The sequence below is a fragment of the Thermobia domestica genome, chromosome 3, assembly GCF_964235325.1.
Source record: "Thermobia domestica chromosome 3, izTheDome1.hap1.1, whole genome shotgun sequence".
In the NCBI taxonomy this organism is placed as follows: domain Eukaryota; kingdom Metazoa; phylum Arthropoda; class Insecta; order Zygentoma; family Lepismatidae; genus Thermobia; species Thermobia domestica.
The window spans coordinates 48751774-48773009 of NC_137456.1; the positions used below are offsets into that span (position 1 = coordinate 48751774).

Here is a 21236-nt window from a genome sequence, read left to right on the forward strand (position 1 = left end):
CAGTTCTACAGACGAGGCATTGAATTGCTACTTAAACGTTGGCAGAAGGTCATAGATAGTGGAGGTGAATACATCACTGAGTGATCGTGAGTTAATGTGAGTAACAGTAAAATGTATGCAATGTATTGCTACACTCGTAGAATAGGTTGATATTATGTCTATGTTGCATTTGTATTTGAATTAACAGAACATCAGAATAAAAATAACATATAAAATATAAGAACCGCACAAACTTACGCATCGACCCATATAAAGATGCTTTAAAAATGTCTGATTCTTACATTTTAATTTTATCATACAATAAACGCAATGATAATTAATATTTCTTAGTGCTTTGTTCCTTCCTTTTTTCTCTTTCTACGAACGGACGAAAGTAAGCTGCTATTGTTTGTTTTCAAAAGGCATGAAGACTTCCACAAATATTGAATTTCAATAACAAGACATATACAATATATTGTTCACATAATGTTTTTTAGAGTACTAGTCATGTTACCAAAATGTTTTACAAACAGTGGTGCTATTCTAATTTTTTAACAACCGGTTTTCTGTATATACTGAATACCATAAGTGACAAGTAGGAACGTACATATCCTAATACAAAGTGCTGTGACGGAATTAGGGATCACTGCTAATATCTTGGAAACAAATTATCCAAGATAGATGGTTTGTCAAAAAGTATTGGGAAGATCATAATCCAGTAATGGATTGACAATATAATGGTATGTATACGTTTCAAATATAAATAACCCTCACCACTAAACTCATGTGGTTCAGTTCTCATTCTTGATATCTGAGCATTTGAGATTAAGAAATAAACGCTTATACCTTGTTCTCAGAGATCATATGTTTAACTCTATACCTGTAAGAATTCATAAAAACAAAGATAGTTAAATTAAATTTTACTATTCTCGGTAACTTTTACTGTTATATCTGGGTATAACAAACGATTCTGCGAACTCGGAACGTTTAAACAACTGGTTCTAGCGAACCGGCTAAATAGCACCACTGTCTACAAACCTTTACTAAATTAATTGATAAACTTTGTTAAAAAAAAGTATAGGGAATATTTTCACTTAATCATCTTTCTAATAATGAATAAAATAATTAATTGGATATATTAAAGTGAGTACTGAGTAATGGATTTCTGCAAAGAAAGTGCGGAGGTGGAGTTTTTGTACTGGCTTTCAGTTTAGTTTAGTTCAGTTTATGCCGTACCGTTGCGTACCGCCAGAAGAAAAACACTATATGTGTATTTAAAGTGCAGGTTTCATATAGTTACTTTTAAATGTTCGTAGCTCAACCTTATCTGGCCTTGACGCAAAAAGCAGGATACGCAAACTAGAAGGAAGATTCAGAAAATGTATAATTTCCACACATTCAGTGAACCCTCGCCTCATAGGGAAGAGAATGGAAAATAAACCTCAACGTATGGATTCTGGTCTGCAGGTGTTATATATTGGCCATCATTTCCTTGATTATATATTGGTCATCTTATAATACATCATTTCCTTGATTCTACCTTGAAAAACTTTGAGAAGTTACTCATCAAGAGCCAGGGTTCCTAAGCGTTATCATTTTTGTTTTACTTTTTCGTCATTGAGGACAAGTTCTACGATCTTCTGGTTGTTCTTGATAAGTTTAATAGAGGATAAGTTGTGGTTATGGGTTTTATCATCGTCAGAGAGCAGTAAGTCGTTATGGTGGAAATAATACTGGTAGCTATAGCTGTTAATGAACTGAAAGCTTATCAGAGATCGTAAAACTGGCTGTTCTTGACTTATCTGTGTAAATCAATTATTAGTGTCTGTAGAAGTATTATGAATTAATATCGCATGATGCTGTTAACTGAATACTAAGTTCTCATTTGTGTTGATCATCTTATTAGAGCTGAGTGTATTTGCCATGAGTCTCTCCACAGCACAGAGAACAGTTGAAGCAAGCGTAAGCAAGAACATCGTCTACCATTCAACACAACGTACATTTATCTTGTGTTGACTTACCTGTTCCGTAATCAATTTGGTAGAATTTATTTTGATTTAAATGAACTTCGACTTATCTTTATTGGAAGTTTCAAAATCGCCTTTATCACTTGGAGTTGAAATCGGTCGAAACAAATCAATCTTTTACCGTGAAAGTTAACATATATATATATATATATATATATATATATATATATATATATACTACAAAGAAATGTAAGCAAAAGACTAGTACTCATCGCAAAAGAGAGAAAATACTCTAAGTAGTGCTTTCGGAAGACCCTGCTTCCATCTTCAACTTACAAACAATTCGAAGAGGATTTAAAACATGGGGGGAGAAATGTGGATAGGTAAAAAATGGTTAAAAGGATTTTTATAAAAAATGTGAAGCTCAACTCTTCTGTCAAAAATAAACACATGGCAATAATTCACTCACTTGTTACTGTTCACTGTTGTTCACTGTTTTTTTTCTTACCTTCCAGACGACAGAAATATGTAGTGAAAACTCCAAATCGCTTTTGTGTCTCCTTTATCTAAATTGAGTGTAGATTTCTCTTTATGAATGTAATAGGCTTCTTTTAATTTTTCGTTCAGTTGTTGTTTTTGTTTTGTCTATCAAAGATGACTTAGAAATGCTATAGTTATTGCCTTTAAGATGCGCTGCCAATCCGGATAACTTGTAAGCTACGAGATTCCGATGTGCGAATGTGCTCAGCTATTCAAGTACAAATATTTCTTTTTGCTTGACTTAAATATATATATCTTGTCATATTGACGTTTAACCCAATAAACTCCTTTACTTTGTTGAGGATCAATAAAAAAATGCTTTAAAATTTGTTATGTATTTTTCTATAGATTAGGAGAAACTTCTGAAACCTTGATGTGTTTTTGTGGTATCTTCTTAATTTTTGCCGAAATATGCGGAACCAGAGGAACACCAATCCATTTGTCAGTTTCGGCATCTGTTGTTGGTTGATGGATGCCGAGGATCTCCTGTTGTACCTGCTTGTACCACTTCAGTAACAAAGATATTTGGAAACTATTTTACTGTCTGATATTTATTAAATATTGAATTTCCTGACAGAGATCACCAGGGAAGTCTGAAAGTAGAAGAGCTCTCCTAAAGAAGATTTTTCAAACATTCATTTTCTGAAGCCATGAATGTGATGATTTGAAATTAATATACACGGTGTACTTTGTGCCAGCAGAAGATTTGCGATATACCGAAGTAATGAACTTATTATCTTGTCCTTTGATAGTAATGTCAAGGAAGTTAAGAGCACCATTTTCTTCAAGTTCCATCTGAATTTGATTCTAGGGTGTATCTGATTAAACTCGTCAAATAATTTCTTTAAGTCCTGAGATTTTTTATATAGAATCAAGATGTCATCGGCATACCGAAAATATCCGATACGAGGAAATTTTGGAAGAATGTTGGTCCAGTACCAAATTAGAAAGTATTGGGGAAAGAGTATTACTTTAGCCAATCCATTGTCCTGTCGAAAGATGGTGTCTTCAAATTGAAAAACATTACTTCTCAGGCGAAAAGCTATTAGTTGAGAGGGTAGTTGAATTTCATATGCATTTACTTTTAATTTGAGTAAAGCAAGTCCCACTACCTGCACAGCCAAATCCACTGATATTGATGGATATATCTCCACAACATCAAAAGATACCAAATGGATAGAACCTGCCGCAATAAAGAAATTCAAACATGTTTTTATTTCTAAGTTGTTTTTAATAGTATATTTATTGGAATATTAAAGGATCATTAAAATATTAAAATATTATTAAAGGATCGTTGGAATATTAAAATATTAAAGGAATCGTAAACATTAGAAGTTCGGAAATAAATTCGTAAATTATTTCGGATTTACACTGATCAAAACATGTGCCGATTAACAAAATGCATTTGCAGTAAATTTGTAAAATTTTTAATAACCATTTCACTCCATTCTTTAATATGGTATGTTATTATGAGAAGGTTCTACTATTAGATTTAAGATTGAATAATATTTTTCCAGTGTCAAAAATACAAGTATATTTTTATTTTTTTAAAGCCTTTCCAAACAATATAACTTTACTTGAAGCATATTACATATATACTTCATTCAGGGGCGGATCCAGGACGGACTTCGGGGGGGGGGGGTTGTAATACTGTTACTTAGAGCTACTTTTAAGAGCTCCAAACTCTGGGATGGATTCTATTTATATATATATAAAATAAGAAAGTTTCCTCTTCTGGATCCGCCCCTGTCATAAATAGAGGAAAGAAGGAGTGTGCTATTTACAACAAGAGTGGATATATAGAAAATTGTATCAAGGAACTGTTCTGATTTAAATAAGGTGTTATATAATATAAATATAAGATTTATGAATGTATGTACAGTGATTCTATTTGAATATTGTAAACTTTTCTGATACAAGAATTTTAGGAATGATCCAAAGAATGCATCAAAAGATTGCGATCTTGACCAATAATTAATTTTTGGATCAGAGGCCACAACATTTTTGAAGACCCCTAAATCGAGTTTTCGTATTTTTTTACGGAATAAGCACATCATACTGAGTTAAGTGATAGTTTGGGTTTGGCTACACTGTATGTAGTTCTCCATATATGGCCTACAAGATTATTTTTGATTGAAATATATTAGATCTTTTGATCCAAAAAATAAATATTGTGTGAAATTTAGATATACTACAAGAAATATACTTGACGAAACTAGTTGTTTCGAGAATGTTAAAAGGTGAATATAATGTAACTTCTCAATTAAGGTCAGTGACTTGGAATGATGTCAGGGCATTTATTGATACTGAGAAGCTTTTATAAAATACTTTTAAATGCTGTGGCAACTTGAAAAAAAAGTTATAATTAAAATAGTTAACTGGTGAACTGGAGAAATATATTGGTTATTATTAGAACCTGGTAAGAAGAAATTGTTAGATCTTGTAGAAGATAGCGTCGAATGACAATATATATATATATATATATATATATATATATACCTATATTGCGCAGTGTTAATCCAAATTAACAAACCATGTTGAGTGTGATACTTTGAAAGTCATACCGTAGATGGTGCCACTTCTGTTTCAGTTGGTTTCCTTTATGCCTTGCCATCTGTTATGAACACTCATAACTGCATCTCTTTCGGAAGGAGAGATTATCCAGCAGTTTCTGTTGCGAGGGCGGATACATCGTGGGTTAAATGCATTGCTTTGTTTATTTTTGAAGCAAGAGGAGTCAAAAACAGGGAAATTTTTCTTTGAAAAAATATTTTTCTAGAAGATATGTGTCTGTTGTTTATTTTAAGTGCTTGTTACTTATCACACTAATTTCGTTTTGTATTTGATCGTCCGAAATATGTTTGTATATTCTGATTAACATTGAGCAACTACGAACCTCTTTTACTAAGACTCAAACATTTCTTCGATAGGCCTAATGGAAAGTTTTAAAGGTTGGTTTCTTACCTTCTTTTCTTTGACTTTTGTTGGAATTTTTATTGGCTCATGGAAAGCATTGCTGCGTGTAGTGTATGCTTTCAGTGTTACCAACTTATGAATAAAAATAATATGAAGTTGAACACGAAAAAAAAAAAAATACTAAACCTAACAACGTCATTTCAGACATCTTTCTCTATTTTTTTTTTTTCGATTTTGTGTTACTTTGAAAACCTCAGTTACTCTTTCTCTCTCTTTCCTTTCTGTTACTCTTTAGTATTATTTACCGATTTATTGCCCGATAAAGATTCTTGAAGACTGTAAAAGCTTATATTACTTTAACAGATGAGCAAGAATATATTTCGGAAAAACGACTCGTTCAGCCATACATACCTCCTGACAACAGTGAGGATGAGCAGCTCCAGGTAAGCGATAGAGCTAAGAGTTCTAGATTCAGACGATGAAGAATGGCGTCCTAAATCTGAAACTTCAAATGGATCAGAAGATATGTTCAAAACTATTGTACTCCAGTATTTTACATTGATTTCATTGAAATAGATACTTTTAGATTAGTAAATTGAAAGAATCATTTGCTTTTTTTCTTTCTTCAGATGAAATAGTAAATGCCAATCCCAGTCAGGCTACAACTGCTGCCAGTCGTCAGCCCCAATGGAAAAGAATAACAAGAAATTATCCACCTCTTCAGTCACCACAATAGAAATCGCGTTTGTCTTCTCCAAATAAAATCAGATCTCCAATTGAATATTTCCAAATGTTTTTAGTGCTGATATTCTGGATTTAATCGTTCGTGAAAGTATTTTATATTCTAACCAGAAGGACCCCAATAAACCTTTGGAACTAACTAAGTTAGGATTAGAAATATTTAGGAACCGTAATGTTCATGTCCATTTTCGCATACCAAGGACAAGATTGTATTGGAGTTCGTCCTATAGAATTCGCCAAGTTGCTAATAACATGTCTTACGGTATTGTGTTTCACTTCAAAGAAAAATTGTTTACTGTCATTCTATACATAATAGGTGTGATCCATGAAAGATATGTTAGTAATTTCAGATTAAACATAATATGTTTCAGCATACCTTAGAATACATATTGTTTACTAAAGCATGTTATGAAAATCTGCGCAATACTGTGTGTAAAGAAAGTCTGTAACGTCTAAAAAAATTCTGTATTGGATATCAATGAAAAATTAAACAAATAAGGTTCATAATTGCGCAATGTTAATTCAAATACACAATTCTCCTGACGTCATATGGTAAGTGTGAAAGTCAAAATTTATTATTAGTTCGGTTTAGATACGCGAATGCAGTAAGAAAAAACATCTAAATATTTTTTTCTCAAAACAATTAATAAATTGCGCAATATAGGGATATATATATATATATATATATATATATATATATATATATATATATATATATATATATAAAGTAGGGAATTCGTGTTATTATTCAGTTCAAAACCTTTTGTCGTCGCGAATTTTGTTGAGGAATTTGAAACTTAAAATATATAAAACGATAATCATGCCTGTTGTATTGTATGGTTGCAAAACATGGTCGCTTACTCAAAGGGAAGAACGCGACTGAAAATATTTGAGAACAAAATCCTAAGACGAATATTCGCACCCAAGAGGAACGGGAATGGGGAACGGTGGAAACTTCATAACGAGGAACTACATAAGTTATTTAATATCGTTTACCAAACATTGTTAGGATCATCAAATCTAGAAGGCTTAGGATATCATGCAACCAGAATGGAAGAAAGTAGGAACGCTTTCAAAATCTTGACTGGAAGACCAATCGGAAAACGACCGTTAGGAAGACCTAGGCACAGATGGGAGGATAATACTAAGGTGGATCTTACAGAAATAGGAATACAAAGTGCAAATTGAATCGAGTTGGCTAAGAATATAAGTCAATGGAGAGCTTTTGTGAACGCGGCATTGAACCTCCGGGTTCCATAGGCCATAAAGTCAGTTGGTTAGTTAACTATTTTTGCGATCAATTTCCATCAACAGACTACGTAATTTTCTCCTGTATTTTCTATTACTTTTATCCTGTCTTTTCCTTCTTTTATCTAATGAGAAATATCTGATATTTTGAAATGTTGTACGGAGAATTTAAATAATAAGTTCGAAATCTTTTATTTTTAAAACACTTTGGGTTTGCATTAGCTATAAAATTTATTCATTTATCTTATACACTACTGAAATATTTGTAAATTATTACTAGGCTAACCCTTATCACTAAATTTGTAATAAAAGAAACCCATATTAGCATTTTGCTGTGCTTTATTATTAAATAACATCTCACAATATAAACAAATCAATATAAATTACTAGCAAGATCTGTTGCGATCGGAACATCCTAACATACATCTCATTAATTATACACATATCATTGCATTCCAGTAAAATTTGCGCTAATACATTGTACATTATAATGTATAGGCTCTTCAGACGCATTTCATAGATTAAAAGGATTATTTAAATATATAACACATGTTAAGCCCAACTAAAACATTAGGCCTATTTCCCAAGTAACATTGACCATAAATTGTCCTTAGGTCAGTTGCCTATTTTTTTTTTCGTAGTTTTAAGGCCGGAAAATCACAGTCTTAATAGTAATTGGTTTTCAGATAAGTCCTTGTATATATACTGACAGAAAATGAAATATCAGCATCAAAAGGGTTTACCAAAGTAGACGGCATATTCATCTACTCATTATACGACATTGAAATGTTTTACAAAATCTCGACTCAGGATAAGCGTCTAGCGTCACGGCACACATACAAATCACATTTCTTGTACATTAGCATGTACTGTGTCACTACAGAAGGTCATTGTAGTATGTGCTACGAGTGTAGCGATGTCTTTATTTCAATTGAAATTAAGCCCTGTGTGATAAGCATTGGAGAAAGTATTTTCTCAACGTTAAGAATGGATCGGGACATCTACATACTATATGATTATTAGAAGCAGTGGTTCTGGAGGGCTACTTCCATTAGAATAGCGGGATTTGCCAAAAGCTCAGCCCACTGGAGAGAAAGAGGGAGGAAAAAAAAAAGAAAAAAAAATCGGCACAGTCGCAGAATAGCTGTATGGAATCAAATCATAAGTTTCTGTAGCAGAGATTCCAGCTACCGTCTGACTGTGAGTCACAATACGACGAACGGTGGTGAATTGCCTACTGGAGAGCAATTTCAACTTTATTCTGTATTCTTATTCCTCATCTTCTTCAAACACTTCATCAGTACTGGCGTGGTAGAGCTAATTAGAAGGAACTGGAACTGTAAGGTGCTAGTGAACGAAAGACGGTTTTCCTGGGATACCAGTGATGAACTATACCAGTCAAGAAGAGACCTGCTAAACATCTTTTGCTGTCATCGACACACCAATCCTACCTCTGGCGTTATGACATGGGAGAAATTTCTTATGATATCTGGACTCCTTCGTTGTTATTTTGAACGTTTGCATAAGAATCGTGACCGAACCGGCAGCTCTAATCTAACTTGCTCTTCGATGTGTCAATCTATTTACCTGGCTGGAGAGATAGCAAAATATTTGGCTTATCGACCTTATTATTATGGCAAACCAGCTCACTGCTCATCCGTAAGCAGTAACGACTATGTTAAAGAGACCATGAGTTGAATACTATCCCATAAGACATCACTCACCACTTCTACGACTGTTTGTATACGCGTATACACATTGTAGACAGAACATGGCGATGACTACAGTGGTTATTAAAATAAACAACTTCGATATAAGTGTTGTGCACGTAATGTGACTTACAATCTTGTATCAATGTAATTTAAGTAGATGAATATTCTGTATCATTTTCATTGTATTTTATTATATTTATATTCATCCTTTATACGTATTGTTCTCAGAGAGAATGCATAAAATGGATGTATCAGAACACAAATATATGTTTACAGGTTTATACATTATATCTTGCAAACAATATACGATGCAGTATTCAATTTCATTTTCTGTCAGCATATTATGATGTACAGTTACAGCAATAAAAATGAAACAAATAAAAAGTGTCTTTCACTTAGCTTTGATACACATATTTACAAAAAAGACTTGAAACAGACGAACACATTTGCTTATGGTTCCTGTCATCTCGAGTAAGGGTAAGGGAAAAGGGTATAGAATAATCCTATTAAATATTCATTGTTAGAGGAATTATTTAAAGAATTGTCCGTTGTTCAAACAGTTACACACTACTATTTTTTGAATGAATTATTCGAACCATTATTTCCATAATTATTTTGTTCGAATCAGTGGCGGCTCGAGAAGGAAATCACATCAGTAAAAATTAAACTTTTATCGCTTCAAACTCAGGGAAGAAAACTTCTGTAATATTCTGATTTTTGTGTCAAGAGCTATGTCTTTAACTGTAATCAAACTTGAATTATTCGAGTTTTAACAGCACTTATATAACGTTGGTAGAAAGGATGGTACGTGCAGGAGCTGATTCCTAATAAGTCAGAGGGACACTTCAGCATTAATTATATAGCACTGATAGAAAGGGTAGGTGTGTACAGGAGCTGATTCCTAATAGTCAGAGGGACACTTCAGCATTAATTATATAGCACTGATAGAAAGGGTAGGTGTGTACAGGAACTGATTCCTAATAGTCAGAGGGACACTTCAGCATTAATTATATAGCACTGATAGAAAGGGTAGGTGTGTAAAGGAGCTGATTCCTAATAGTCAGAGGGACACTTCGGCATTAATTATATAGCACTGATAGAAAGGGTAGGTGTGTACAGGAGCTGATTCCTAAAGCCAGAGGGACACTTCAGCATTAATTATATAGCACTGATAGAAAGGGTAGGTGTGTACAGGAACTGATTCCTAATAGTCAGAAAGACACTTCAGCGTTAATTATATAGCACTGATAGAAAGGGTAGGTGTGTACAGGAGCTGATTCGTAATAGTAAGAGGGACACTTCAGCATTAATTATATAGCACTGATAGAAAGGGTAGGTGTGTACAGGAACTGATTCCTAATAGTCAGAGGGACACTTCAGCATTAGTTGAAGCTACGCTCTGTCTGATTAATAAGTATAAAATACAATGATTTCTTCAGACATTTGAGTTATGGATATCATTATTTTAATAGATATTCAAATGATTGCAGAAATAAAGCATATTGAACTCTGCGTATAGAGATCCCTCTTCCTTTTTATCATGACACGAGTACCGAAACCGAAATCTGATACACTAATCTCACGAGAACTCAGTAGGTTCAAAACAAACGCTGCTCAATATCTTCCTGAAAATATGTATATTATTATTCTTTTCTTAGCCCAATTTTTTTATGAAACGTGAAATGCCCCTGTACCACAAAATTTGGGTCAACATTTATGGACGAACCATTGGTTTAATGCTAGATTAACTTTATATATATCTTCTGTATATGATTTTGGGATATCTTCATTCACAAAAACAGTTTGTTGCTAAATCTGAATTGAATGTACTCAGATGCATCCTGAAGTACAGGAATGAAAATAAACTTGATTAAAAAAAGAAAAAAAAAGCACTAACATTTATGATATGCATAAACTGAGTTTGGCTAGTTAGTTGTCTTGAAACTAAGATACGTCTACAAGGAACCTTAATAGGATGTGCCTTGATAGTCAATTATATGAATTATTTACCAAAAGAATATATGTAAATATTATGTACACACATTTTTTTAAACCATTATTTGCATCTAAGTAGGAAGCTTTCACTGTTTGCTTTTAGAGGACGCTGCATTTTATTCAAATGGACTATAACAAAGAAGTAGCTTGGACGCACAACTTTTCAAACTAACAAAGGAACCAGCCTTTTGTCAAATAACGAAATTACTTAATCACTTATAGTAGCACAAACTAAGCAAAATCATTAATGCAATCCCGTTTGTATACAGGAATTTGCAAACAAGTAAATGAAGTGTTTAGGATTATTTAATCGTATTCTGTACAGGACGATAAAAAAAGTTTAAAACTATGGCATTTATAGTATAAAAAATCACTATTCCGCTTTTCTTTTGCTTGCTGTCTTCATATAGCTCACAAAAGATAGTCTTGCTGGAAATTAAATCGAAATTTCCTACATTGTTTGATAGTTTTTTGTTTCGGAAAACAATATAATCACTGGATTCCACTTCTAGTTTATATAGAATTTCGGAGTATGTATCGTTCACTTTACAAACATATTGTTCAATAGTTTTTTTAATTATTATTAATGTTATGAAACGTCACTGTGGTATTCTCTTGCTCCTTAACACAGTGTCTGTAATCCACCTTTCGTACATGGACACTCGTGTATAGACACCTGGAGTGTTTTTTCTTCCACAGCCGATGCCAAAACTGACCACTCCCACTTGGTACCACTGGCCGTTCTTCTCACAGACGAGTGGTCCTCCACCGTCTCCCTATTAAACAAAGAAAGAATTTGATATTTGTATTGAAATCGTGATTACAATTGAAGGTTACACGGCAATAACAATCTAAGTCCATTGTTTTGCGAACTTGAGCTGTTATTACTGTTTTATACAACGAATAGTAGTCTTACATATAGTAAACTGTATATTTCGAGAAAGTGACCAATGTCCTTGGAATTTAGCTTTGGAAGGTTTGTATAAGTTCAAAGGCTCATTGGAGAAACGATCGAAGTCCTCAGTCCCATAATCCCACTGATTCAATGCAAAGACGAGTTGAGTTCGTGTCAATATTGGTTTACCTTCGAAAGTCATACTTTGGTCCATATGAAACATACAAAATCATAGAAACCTCTCAACTTCGAGAACTGAAAGCAGATCTATTGCCTCTAATAAAGCAGGGACAACCGATTGGAATTTTCCGTACAAATTTTAAAGACTTGCAATTCTTGAAGCAATTCTGTGGACCACAAGCTGAACAGTACTTCAGTTCATTGACAATACGCGAAAATGAGGTGGACGAAGACAGTCAGTAAATTTCAGTAAATACATCCCCCCCACAAACAAGAGACAAAGTGAAAGATGCATGTATTGTTTATTCAAAAAAGGTTCAGTATTTTTGTTCTGTAACTGTAATTTTTTATTCGTAATAGTTAATCATTGTAATCTTGTAAAATTTGTAGAATTCAATAAAATTATATGTTACTTAAGAACAGAAAAACAGACGAAATAATTGTCGAGAACAAACTGAAAATGGTCCTTACACTTTTAAATCGCTTTTTCTCAAAATATTTAAAAATGGACTTTGATTGTTATTCCCGTGTACCCTTCAATTGTTAAAGCAAATAAAAATTTTACCACAACGTTTCAGACGAAAATACAGCTTAATTACTTAGCGTAATGAAAGAGGACAGAGAAGTAAATTTACCATATACAGTAGTTGAAAGCATTCTAAAACAAATATTCAAATAGACACTGATGAATCAAATGCATTTTTGTCTTGTCTTCTAATCTCTTTGTCTTGAAGACAGAAAAAACAAAAGTTGTGACGTATCCTAGGTTAATGGAAATAATAACAGGATGCGGGCCACTAAAAATAAGAAATGGTAATTTTCTATTGACAGTTGCAATGTAAGTTTTTGATTCAAGTGTAGGTTTTATTTTGTATAAAAAGGCTCACTTGAGTAAACAAGTTACTTTCGTTTGAAGACTCTCTTGGACTCAATTTCTTAGATTATTCTCCGTTTTTTCATTAGTATAAAATTTAGTCTAAAGTTCCTAGCTTTTAGAAAGCACTTGTGCTTATTGAAACAGTCATGCACAACTTCAGGTTGAAAGATCACCTTTGAGAGAATCAGTCATCACTTCAGATCATGTGAGTCTCAAATCATATATTGTAATGAATGTAAAATTTAGTTTAAAAAAGGGTCTAGCTCATAGAGGTTATGAATGGTAGCAAGTGCTATGTTACCCCATTTAGCGCGCAGTGCATCTCTCAGTTCCGTGATTCATTCTATTGCAATCTTTTAATCGTATAATTATTATATTTGAATAGTTACTTCTTTTTCGTCCATAATAGTTGTCTACGAATAATAGTTGCATGTAACGTATTACGAATTTTTATCTACATTTACTAAATTCCCACAAATTTCGATCTAGCTGGAATATCCCGTGATTCTCAAAGCCATCATAGGGCCATATTTGGCATCACTTAGCACTTTTTCCTTTACGTTAAAAGTGTTTTTCCTTGCTTGCTCTACACCTCATACAATCTGATGAAGCATCAGCGAAAGTGTTTGCATATATTTGTGTGATTATTTTTTATCTGTATTTATGATGGTTTTACACTAGTTTCTGGTACTGTTGTATTTTTTTTAATTTGGATACTGATTTTCGATTGTTCGATTCAATTGAAAATGAATAAGTAAATAAAACATAAATATCAAGAATGTGCTATATTAGTGGTAAATCGTTCACTTTTAGTGAAAAGGATCATCTCTGGATCGTTCCTGGGTCATGTGAGTTTGTCGTGTCTGTGGGTTTTCTCAAATTTTCCTCTTTCCTTCCACATTCTCTCCCACCAATTCATTCACTATCATTAACCTTCCGTTCCCTTTAGCCTAAAGAGCATAATTGTGGGACGTAAAACTTAAAGACTTAATTTTCATTTTATAAGGTTTATGCAGAAGAGATAATTTTGTTTTACTGATCATGGGACTTTAAAAAAAAGTTACATACCAAACATTATGAATAATAATAATAATAATAATAATAATAATAATAATAATAATAATAATAGATTAGACAGTTGAAACTAAACACTTCTTCGTATGCAGTTAAAATTGTAAAAGGTCCATTTCGTTTATATTCTAAATTCAAAAATAATCTTCAGAGAAGGATTCTGTTTCCTGATAAACACTAAATACTATGTATTTTGTGTGAATTAAAGGAGCAAGAAATTCAACGTATATGGGAATATAGTAGAGTAGATTAATTAGACAAAATTACACAAGAGGGAATTCCTTTTTGGACGTGGTTATTATGTAAAAAAAATAAATATGGATTGAAGGTGACACTGTTTCTATATATGTACAGTCAGGAGTTCCACTAGTATATATACTTACATCACAGGCATCTCTTCCTTCTGCACCTGCGCATAGAGAAGTATTTGGAAGGGTGTATCCTGGTCCAAATTGTTGCCTCAAAGCCTTTTGGCAGTTTGCATTTGTCCAGAGTGGTACGGGCACTTCTTTTAATACTACAGAATGGTCGGAAGCTGAAACAAGAGATGATCTCGTTAGTCTCTCTTTCCTGACTAAGGAAAACTAGTATATACTGCAGATTTAAATATATTTATATAAAATTTTACTTTTGATATGTACACTGACGCAGCACGCTGATCACATGCCCGTTACTAGGCTAGACGTAGTTCAGCCGGTGGCTAACAGATGGCGTTGAAGCGGCTCAGGCCCACAAAAAGGGCTGTTATGCCAAATGATTTGGTTTATTCTATATACGTAAAAATATAGACTAACAGCTAGGAGATTGTTTCTATTGTCGTTTATCATCTAATGGTGCTACACATACTTCTAACAGTGACGTACTTTTAAATTCTAATGACAGCTCTGAAAAATACATATGTGCAGTAACTACAAATGAATTGTGAAAAAAATCATATTCGCTACAACAAAACTATTTGTTTTAGAAAAATAAAATGCAGGAAATAACGAAGGATAGGAAATTTCATATACCTGTAAGAAATCACTACTTTTCAATGTGAAAGCAGCGTAAAATGTGACATATATCGAAACGACAGTCAAATCCTTGCCCTGCATGAGCCAGTATGCATGGATTTGATGACATTAGCTACTACATATTTATATTTAAAAAAAAATCCAGTGGATAAGGTCAAGTGAGTCATTTGGGATATACATTTGCGATTGTCTGTAGCACTACGAATCCAACAATGAAGTATATATTCATTTGAAAAATGTCGGACCTCTCGAGAAACACACTTTAAATTGTCTATGCTATGGTTGATGTTACTCCCATTGGTTATATTCTTATCAAAATATGTGCAAAAGTGTCTTTGCACCATTGTAAATGAGTTTGATCTAGTTAACTTCAAGACAGCGTACACCTTTTCCTGATCATCTTACAATAGCCTTCCTAATCGACTGTAACTATGACTACGCAACAAAGAATTATTGTTCATAAACTTTTGAGTTTTCTTATCCATTGTTGCCTTGGCTCTTATCTACAATAATAAAAAAAAAAGTTTCTTTCATGATGGGTACACAAAATTGTTCCATTCATTTAAAATTATATACTCATATATATAATTCAGTCATCCAGTTCCGAAACGGCTCTTGTCCACTTACATCAAATCCCAGAAAACCGAGAGAAACTAGGATCGATGCATTTTATAGAGCTGGAAATGTTGGAGGATGTTTAAGATTTTCACACGAACACACTAAAGCAGTGGTTCTCAAACTTTCCGATAACGCGGACCTCCTGTGCATTCGGAAAGTGATCCGCGGACCCCCTGTTCATTCGGAAAGAGATCCATGGAGCCCCTTGCAATGCTATCTGAAATTCCACATGGTATTAAAAACTATACTGATTAGAATTACCACTGACAAGAAAAAGATCAAGAAAAATATTGCAATAAGTAATTTATTCTAAAGATACATGATTGTTTCCTTCCTAGTAAACGAAATTTCAATTGAAAATACAGTAACTTTCAAGACTAAAAATCATTTTTTTAAAAAGGAAATTCTCTTGATAAACAATATTCTCAAATGTGGGGTCACTAATATGAAGAATGAAGTTCTTTCTGTTTTTCCATAATTGCACTGAAATCTGGAATAAGTTTTGCCGCCATTAATCTTAGGTCCAATTCCACATTAAGATGATTTCGCTTTCTATTCAGGCTTTAATACTGCAAAAAGCAGAAAAGGTCTGTTCACATAAGTAAGTGGTAGGGAAATACAACATTTGATGCCTTTCCCTACCACTTACTTATGTGAATAGACCTTTTCTGCTCTTTGCAGCGCAGAAATTTAGTAAAGTAGGAAAACATTTAAATTTACAAACCTATTTCTTTTTAGTAACTGAAAAAAAAAAAAAATAGTTCTTGCAAAACAGCTGTGAGATTCATTTTACTATAACACATTTCAACTTTTAGGCGTCGCGGACCCCCTGGCTACGTCTCACGGATCCCCAGGGGTCCGCGTACCTCATTTTAAGAACCACTGCACTAAAGTATTCCCAGTTCTACAAAACATGCAGATTCTACATTTTTTCTAAGTTTTCTCGAATTTTCACTAAATGGACTAGAGCCGGTTCGGAACTGGACAATTCTATTATAATAATAAGAGTATAATACAAGTATAATAATAATATATAATATAATATATACAATATATATACAATTCTAATTGAACAATTTAACTTACATTCCGATCTTCGTCCCCATCCTGTGACATAGCACCTCAGCTCTGAACCAAGATCGTTGAAATCAGTTTGTTTTGGCATACAAACAACATCAATATTTTCTCTTCTCCTGGCTGGTTGGCGAAGACGAACAAGTGCGATATCGTGAGCCAAAGACCTATTGTCGAATCCAGGATACAAAACAATATCCGTCACATCAAATTCCTCGTGTCGTAATGCTTCATTTGTGTTTGTGACGTCATACTCTCCCAAGCGCACTTTTAGAACATCCGAGAGTCTTCGTTGTATTTTTATGCTAGAAGAGAAAAGAAAAGAAAGAAAAAAAAGGTGTTAATTAGAAAAGAATGTTCTTTGTGATATGCCATAAACTAAATAATTTTAAGTTATTTGCTAAAAATTCTACAATACCATTAGTTAAAAAAAAAAAAAAAAAAAAAATTCCAAACTCGAAATGTATACCAATCGATAGGTATCATGGAGCTAAATTAAATGATCTTTGTTAGTATAAAAACCTCATGTGTAGTTTTCGAGAAAATTGAATTTTATTATGAATCTAAAAATTAATTCTCTACAAGAACCATGCCAAATATTAAGATAAAACTAATACTGAACGCCTCAACCCCTTCATTACGATTGAATTCATGCACAACCATCTCTCAATACATAAATTGTATTTATTATATTGTAAGTCTATATATTCAGTATTTGATGATTCTGATATACTTTGACATCTGTAAATTATGTACATCAAAGATGATAAATAACTATTCTATCAGGCTTTGTTTTCATATTGTTTAACTAAACACAACAACACACTGACCAAGGCTATGTAATAAATATAAAAACACAAACACGTAGCAGTTTGTCATATATATATATCAGAGTCTTTTATTTCTCGTAATCGTGGAAATTATAGGGTAGTGATTTCTACTAATGGATCAAAGATAGAGCGTACACCAACAGATATTTTGTCTCTTGCTATTTACGGACGCCATTTTAGAAAAATATATTTTCGGGATAGAGAATTAAAGAGGTGGCGTAAAGAAAATCAAAATACATAAATACATAGAGAAACGAAATACTGAAGCAAGCATGGAAACCTTAGAAGCCAACGTAGCACGGGATCTAAAGCTCCTCAATTACAACTCTCTTGTTTAATACGTTTTCCTCTCTACTTCCTACTTTTTTGTGTCTGATGAAGCACCAGCGAAAGTGCTTACTTCATGGTTTTTCTTTATTTGTATTTCAGGTAATTTATATATAGTAAAACTACAATTATCCGAGCTTCAGTCACCAGATCGATATCAGGAAACAAAAAATACACTTAAAAATCTTATTGAAATGCAAACTGTGCATATTAGTTTGTAAAAATATATTTTCCTTTTGAAATTTCTGTTTAAAATAACGTTAAAACTTTTATATATAATTTACATTTTTCATGACTATATTTGGATAATTCTAAGTCAGTATTTCACCAATTTCAGAGTATGTATTGTATATCTTTATTATCATATTATAAAATCCGATAAATTCACTTGTATTTTAAAAGCGATTTTAGAGAAATTTTTATTTAGCAGCATAACTTTTTATTTATTTATTTTTGATGATTGCACTAATTATTCTGATTTATCCATATCCAAACTGTGTCCAAAACTTAATTAATTCGAGTCCGGATTATTTTAGTTTCATTGTATAGAATATTTTAAATTGTAATAAATATCATCTGATAGTAAATAGATAAAACTTTGAAATAACATTAGCTTAGTTCATCAATATTATATGTTCAAGAGATTATTCATAACAGCATGAAACATTACGAAAAAAAAAAAAAAAAAAAAAAAAAAAAACATAACAAATCAACTGCCAATAGAAACTCAATTATTTTTGTAACGAAAAGTCCATAAATAGTTGCAATGGTTTGTTACTAGGAGATTAGTAAGTATGACGTTGAATAATCAGGATCAATAATTTTGTGTTACTTTGAAATACGCAAGAATCTTGTCCATTGTGACTGTGCAACTACAATTTTGAGGAGAATTCCAGATTGAAACTACTTGTTTTCAGAAGTAGTATGGGAAATGTAGGGCTGAAGGCTTCTGTGCAGTCGTTGGTCGGTACATCTACAATTGAAAGTGAAAAAACTGTGAATTGTGTCTGGGAAGTTTTAATACATTGCAAGTCTACTACAGATTCAAGTTTAGAGCTTTGCCTTCAGCAATCAATAATCTGACGAGAGATGCGTAAGACATGAAAGTGTTAACTACAGGTTTTAGCTTCATCCGGATCTCAGAAATATAAATAAAGATACTTGTCTTAATTTCTGTATTGAAAGGTAACAGAGATGTAAAGTTGATAACTTTTGGAGACTTAATCGACTTTCGAATCAACGAATCAACTTTCCATCTTTCTGGAAAGTAGAATCGGCATAATGTTACCGAAAGAGAATCAATTTTATTTCGAAAGCCCACTGTCACTAGAAAAAAATTACTTCGAGTGTTAACATGTTAAATAAAAGGTACGAGTCACCGCACTAAACTTTCTTGCTCCAATTTGTTAAGCTAAATCACGTTGAGTTCTAGCCTGCAGTAATTACTGAAATAGTTAATTGTGAAATCCATGTAAAAGTATAAGGTGTTTTTGGAAAACTTCGTCCAACGAAAACTCACCTGCAATGGTTACTAACGAAATATCAACAAAATCACATTGTATTTGAAAAAAAAATGCTTAAAATAAATAAATTACCCAAAGAGTAAACTACCTTTTGTGCGAATGAGTCATAGGTTACTGTCAGGTTATTAATGAAATATGAACATCACCTAGTCCGAAAAAAAGTAATTCCGAAGAATAAACTACCCCTTCTGGATTTTCTTCAAAAAAAATGACATATCCAACAATAATGTTACTGAAATATTGATTTATGAAATATAAACAAAATCATTAGAGACGAGTTTGAGAAAATAGTGATTTTTGAATTTTACCTTTCAGCAAACTATCTTTATTGTTGTGACTAGAAAGAAAATTCGAAAACTCTTTTGAAGAATCTACCCAGCGTCTCCACCATGTGATTTTTTTTTTTAAAAAAAATAAAATTATGTAGGATGTAGTAATTAGAGATTTTTCAGTAATTTAGATTGTATTTGTTAGCATTTGGAATTACAGGTAATAGTTTATTTTAATGTTTTTATGATGTACAAGCGAGAGATGTTGATGATTTGGGGATATTTATTATTGCTTGTTTAATGGCTAAACAGAAATGTGATAAAAATGAAAAACAAGTTATTGAATTAGTAAACGTGTGTTTATAATAAATTGAATTTAGTGTGTATTATATAGTTTGTGTAACATGTTTGAATGATATTATTTTGGATGTGTGTTAGACTTAAACTATTGTAGGCAGGTGTTTGGTTGAAAGGAATATATTTTTATGCTGTGTTTATTACTTGATGATGAAAATAATGTATTTAGCTTTAGCTTTTTATTTTTAAAGTAATAAACTTAAATTTTTAATATATTGAAAATTATAGTAAACGTATTAGAAGTAAAACGAAGTTTTTAAATGTATTTTTGAATAAATATTTTTGTGATTTTTGATTTATTACTTATTTTAGTACAAATTTAGAAAGTAATTTGAAGATTATATATTAGTGGAAAGTGCTGAACTGCAATAATACAGTTTTTAAAATTTGGTTAAAATTTTATATGTGCTTTTAAGATTTTTTAAATGAAATTTTGATTAACCATTTTTTTTGACATTATTTATTTTGATATTACAGCAAAATAAAATATTTTTAACATGCTGTTTTAGATTTTATAATATTTTTTACAATAATTTAATAAATAAGTTTATTATATTAATATATAATACTAGATATACTCTTGTGATATACAAATATATAATAATAGAAATGGGATTAATAACATTTTAAAATATAGTTATAACTTGTTTTCTGAAATCATGCTTTCAGATAATTAAAAATTGAAAACTGTGGCTTTAAATATATATTGCCTAAATATTATTATTTATGGGTATCCACCAGCTTTACTGTATCAATTTTTTGTTTATCATCAGTGGATTAATTAATATGAGATTATCTTAAAGAAATGACACCATCTGCATAAATCCACTACAGATTGTGCATATTATGCAAGAAAAGAGATGGCGATTAGGAATAGGATGGAGTTCAAGAACATGATAGCTTTCTAAAGGTTTTATTACTATGTCAAACTTAAGTAACATAGAAGACAAATTAATTGGTAAATTAGGAGTAGAGAGAATATATAATTTGAATTGTTCTAAATAAAATCCGTTGAAACTCGAACTGATTTTTTCACGATCACCGTACTTTCTCTTTTATCGTCCCTTGAAAATAAAAACTGTCTGGTTGAATGAAGATATAATA

General features: G+C 32.1%; 1 protein-coding gene across 1 annotated transcript in view; it reads right to left on the reverse strand.

The window, feature by feature from the left end:
• Positions 1–7712: 7712 nt before the first annotated feature.
• The window catches only part of LOC145680380 (chymotrypsin A-like), a 229164-nt gene continuing 215640 nt past the window's right edge, over positions 7713–21236 (reverse strand). The window contains exons 7-9 of the mRNA XM_081750811.1: positions 16839–17131; positions 14505–14656; positions 7713–11874 (exon numbers count right to left, since the gene is read on the reverse strand). Of these exons, the coding sequence (XP_081606937.1) occupies positions 11698–11874; positions 14505–14656; positions 16839–17131 (622 nt within the window). The 3' untranslated portion in view covers positions 7713–11697. The remainder of the gene's footprint in view (positions 11875–14504; positions 14657–16838; positions 17132–21236) is intronic.